The sequence below is a fragment of the Octopus bimaculoides genome, chromosome 25 (genome assembly GCF_001194135.2).
Source record: "Octopus bimaculoides isolate UCB-OBI-ISO-001 chromosome 25, ASM119413v2, whole genome shotgun sequence".
Lineage (NCBI taxonomy): Eukaryota > Metazoa > Mollusca > Cephalopoda > Octopoda > Octopodidae > Octopus > Octopus bimaculoides.
Genome location: NC_069005.1, coordinates 23241755 through 23246913, shown reverse-complemented (window position 1 = coordinate 23246913; position 5159 = coordinate 23241755). Strand labels below are relative to the sequence as shown.

At 35.5% G+C, this 5159-nt stretch overlaps 1 protein-coding gene across 1 annotated transcript in view; it reads left to right on the top strand.

Moving 5' to 3' along the window:
* Positions 1–5159, top strand: part of LOC106872702 (homeodomain-interacting protein kinase 2) — an 82392-nt gene that overhangs the window by 45609 nt on the left and 31624 nt on the right. Inside the window, exons 7-9 of the mRNA XM_014919778.2 lie at positions 899–990; positions 2761–2823; positions 4418–4639. Of these exons, the coding sequence (XP_014775264.2) occupies positions 899–990; positions 2761–2823; positions 4418–4639 (377 nt within the window). The remainder of the gene's footprint in view (positions 1–898; positions 991–2760; positions 2824–4417; positions 4640–5159) is intronic.

Here is a 5159-nt window from a genome sequence, read left to right as displayed (position 1 = left end):
ATATATATATATATATATATAAGGGCTTAGAAAAATTTTCTAGCCTATATAGCATATGCTGAGAAATAGATGCTATATCGTCTCACCACTCAAAGAAGTCACAAACACACCTGTTGAATTTGACGCAACAAGCTAACAGAAAGTTTTAATAAAATGGATAGTTTATTCATAAAATAACTGGAAATAAGCATAAAGTTTGAATGTTCAAATTCTTCATTGTCCCTATTATCAAATATATACATAAGTGCCAGTGCCACATAAAAGCACCTGTGTTGGTGCCATGTAAAAGTGCCCATGCTGGTGTCATGTAAATAAAAAAAACACCCATGCCAGTACCACGTAAAGGTGCCCCTGTTGGTGCTATATTAAAAGCACCCAGTACATTTGGTAAAGTGGTTGGTGTTAGGAAGGGCATCTAGCCATATAAACCATTTCAGAACAGACAAACTGTCCAACCCATGCCAGCATGGTGAATAGACGTTAAATGATGATGATTACGAGAGGGGCGGAGATACGTTTGTGTATATCTTTGTGTTGATATCAGGGTCGTAAACAAGCATCACCGTCATACAAGTGGTATTGTTCATTTCCAGTCTTCCATGAAAACATATCTGGTCATGGGGAAAATGTTGCCTTACTTGGAAATAGATAAGTGTTGGCAACAGGTAGAGCATCCATCATCATCATCGTTTAACGTCCGCTTTCCATGCTAGCATGGGTTCCAGTCGTAGAAAATCTACTTCAACAAGTTCTGTCTGACCCATGCAAACATGGAAAAAGTAGATGTTAAATGATGGTGATGATGTTGATGTTGCTTTATAATGGCATTGACAATTATTTATTTTTCAATATACGTCTTCCATTGTGTCTTCTATAACAGATATTCTATTGATTGCAGGTCTCAACTCACCAAATCGATATTCTAATGTTGTTCCTATGGTTACACAAGCTCATCAAACACTACAACTGCAACCACAGATTATGTCACAGGTAATACTCTTTCTCTCTCTCTCTCTCTCTCTCTCTCCATTACCCCCTTGCTAATATTATATTTTGTACTAGACATGTGTCCACATATTAGCCATCTTCCCATCTATACTCTATTTGAGCCAACAATGGACCCTCAAGTTAGTCGCTCAATCTGTTAATACAATCAAATCTTCACCCTATCGTTTTTCTTTTTCATTTTTGTCAAAGAAAAAATAAATGAAATCGTGAAGCCACCTGTGCCCAGCATCGCCTTTCTGGCACTTGTGCCCGCGGCATGTGTAAGGACTTTCGAGAGAGATCGTTGCCAGTGCCCCTGGACTGGCTCTTGTGCGGGTGGCACATAAAATACACCATTTTGAGCGTGGCCGTTGCCAGTACCGCCTGACTGGCCTTCGTGCCGGTGACACGTAAAAGCACCCACTACACTCGGAGTGGTTGGCGTTAGGAAAGGCATCCAGCTGTAGAAATTCTGCCAAATCAGATTGGAGCCTGGTGTAGCCATCTGGTTTCACCAGTCCACAGTCAAATCGCCCAACCCATGCTAGCATGGAAAGCGGACATTAAATGACGACGATGACGATGATGATGATGTTCCTAGTCACACATGGTGGCTCTTCTTACAGTTATCGTCTCAACTTATCAATGGACACACTACGAAATTTGCTGTTTCGCCCCAGATATTCTCTGGTCAAAAAGAACTTTGACCAAAGGCATTCTAAACATGACCATTTCACACTTTATCCAAGCATATATAGAACTGCACTATCCAGTGTGACCGTTTCTTCACTGACAATTTTTTTATTGCTGGAGCATGGAAGAAACTACCCATGTCAGTTGTTGGCTGTCAAAACACTACATTCTTCAAAACTTTCATGCTTCCTGAAATTTGCCAATGATATGCCTGATGTCCTCCAACCCATTTTCTTTTGAAAGACTTATTCACTGTTCATTTCCTGTGCATATTCTATGTACTGTTCATGCCTTATTGGTTACTTTTTCTAATGAACTGCAGTATACTTAAACACTGTATACAGTAATTTCATTATTATTATTTTATCATTATCTATAACAATGTGATTATCATTTAGGTGCAGTGAATATTCACTTCAGAAATAAAAAAAAGGACTAATTAACCTCTTCTCAAGTGTAATGATATAGGGATCAACGGTTACTGGGCCTAAACAATAATCACATAGTTAAACCCAGATCAGCCCTGATTGAACAGACTAGTAGAAATCAAAAGTATGTGAAGGGAGATTTGGCTATTAATTCTTATAGATTCAATAATCCCTTATAGGCCCACCTTTTTGAGGAGTTTCAACTAAGAATGGAAAAAAATTGGAAAAAATCTCAACCAATAAATAATGTTGAAGCAATTGTCTTCTCTTTGAGTTTGGCTACACCGAATGAGAGTATAACAGTATTTAGTCTGTCACTTCAAGACTTATAACAAACAGTGAAGGCTGAGGTTGAAGTTGTTATAATGATTGTATGTGTGTATGAGCATGTGGATATTTGTAACTCCTTGTGATCTTGCTTTATTGTTGTGAATAAATATCATTCATTTCCAATATTCTTTGAAAATGTATGTCTGGCTAGGGGCAAAATATTATCGTGCTTGGAAACAGGTAAGGGTTGGCAATGGGCAGGGCATTTGGTTGCAGAAACCTCGCCTCAATAAACTCTCAGCTGACCCATGCACACATGGAAGAGAGGGTGTTAAAACAATGATGATGATATATTTAATAGAATCTCGGTTTGTCGTTACAGACTGTCACTACCCAACATCTAACGCCGGTCATCGACAGGGGTCGTGGTCAAGTGTTCATGACGGTAAGTTATTTCACTCTACCAAATCTTCTTTCAGCATCTCTTCCCTTATCTACCTCTGTTTGGTCCTTAAATATTTATTGTTAGCTCTTAAATGCTGCGTACATTAAATATGTTAACTCACACTGAACTTTGTATCTAGTTATCTGCCTTTCTCTACACAGACAAACTCACTCAGTTGCTTGTAGTTAGCTATTTAATGCTTATAATTTATGAGCTGCACCCAGAACAGCAAAACCCCAAACAGTATATATATATATATATACACACACATACATATTATATATATATATATATATATATATATATGTATACATACATATATATATATATATGTATACATACATATATATATGTATACATACATATATATATATATGTATACATACATATATATATATATATATATATATATATATATATATTTTATTAAATGTATTTATTTTCTCCTAATTAATAAATAACTCGGACAAAATAAATTGGTTAATAGATAGCAGGGTAGCAAAGATCACAAAATAACTGTGGTGTAACTCCTGTTTATGAGGTAGAAACTCCTTGATATTTTGGGTACTTGAGTATATATAAATTTAATGAATGGAGTAAAACGCATATGTTAACTATGCGTTTTACTCCATTCATTAAATTTATATATATATAAAGTCTTTATGTGTTCTGGCAAATTTGATATATCTTCTAAAGTAGTGTTTCTCAACTATTTTTTGCCTATGGATTTCTTTAATTCATATTTTACTCTACTGGTTCTACATAGGCATTCCATGCTTAAGAAAGTCTCATTATATTTTTATGAGTAAATATTATTAGAAACTGTATAAAAAAAAAATTGTTAAAAGATTTTGTGTATTGTAGAAGTATAAACCAATTTATTACTGACTGTTAACTTCAATTTTTTGCGATGAAAAAATGTTTAGTATTTACATCAATATTTTTCAATCAGTTTCGTCCTTGATCTGCTATTGGGTGTCTTGTTCCTGGATGTATACTTAGTAAGCAAGTTGGATTTGAACTAAAAACTTTTACTTGTAGATTAAAGGTGCTAACTCTGTTATTCCTGTTCAAATCCAGTCTGATGTTATGTAGCCATCCAGGAATTAGACCCCCTAATGACTGCAGAGTAAACCACTTGAGACTTAAGTGTTGATGTAAAATTACTACAGCCGTCACTTGGAACCAAGGATGTTTTGGTAGCACGTACCACGCTTTTGCTAATTGTTCTAGGCAGCGTTGTAGTCAAGATCTGATATAGATACCTTCTTGGTACTCTCACCCATGATCCAGTGGAACTTTCTAGGTGTGATAGTTAGTTGAAGGGTGAGAGGGGTTGATAAATGTGACGAAAATTCTTCCACTAAAATGCCCCAGCATGGCCACAGTTTAATGACTGAAAAACAGATAAAAAATAAAAGAAAGATATTGAAACTTCATTCATTTCTAAAGATGAGATTTAGTATTCCTTCATTCTTTTACAGGTTTCAGCCAGAGGCTGGGGGCCCTGCTGGAGCAATAACTAATACTTACAAAATTAAAACTCAATTTAATATGTTCAAGTAATTAAGTTGCCATTGCTCTTCTTTTACAGAATGCACCTATGAATTCCTGGCATGGAAACAGACAGGTAGTGGTGAGTTCTTGGCCACAGCAAATCCCAGCTTTAACTTCCCAAAGATCTATTCAGCAACCTGCCGCCACTGCTGTCATTCCCGACACTCTACCCACTCAGGCTGTCTCCGATAGCTGGCGCCGTTCAATTGTATTGGCAGGAGAAGATCTTGAGCAAGCGCCACCTGCAGTGGTACCCTTGGTATGCTGTTGTTGTTATTTAAAATATATCACTTTTTTCTCTATTCCCTGCATATTGAAAATTATCCAGTTTTATTTGTTTCTCACTGAATCTATGATAAATCGGTCCAGAAAGATAGTGTTTTATTAGCCTCTGAACAAGTCTTAATGATATTAATTGTAATGTTTATATATACATATTTTCCTACTTCTTGTTAATTGGGTTCGTTTTATTTATTCCACTAATTAATCAAATGTTTGTTTGGTCACCTATTAAGTAAAATGCAATTTTGTCTATAATTCTAAACTATGTTTTAATTTCTCAGTTATTTTTTTTAGTCAAGAAGTGTTGTATACATTTAGGTTCGTCCAAGTCCCATTTGTTAGCTATTTACGTCCATAAAGAATTTCAATATAACTAAAATGTTCTCTTCTTTTTATCAATCTATAAATACACACACACACACACCCCAACAAACTTGTAAACTATCTATATGTATGTATGCATAAAGTATTCTAGTTGTGTGTGTATGTGTATATAT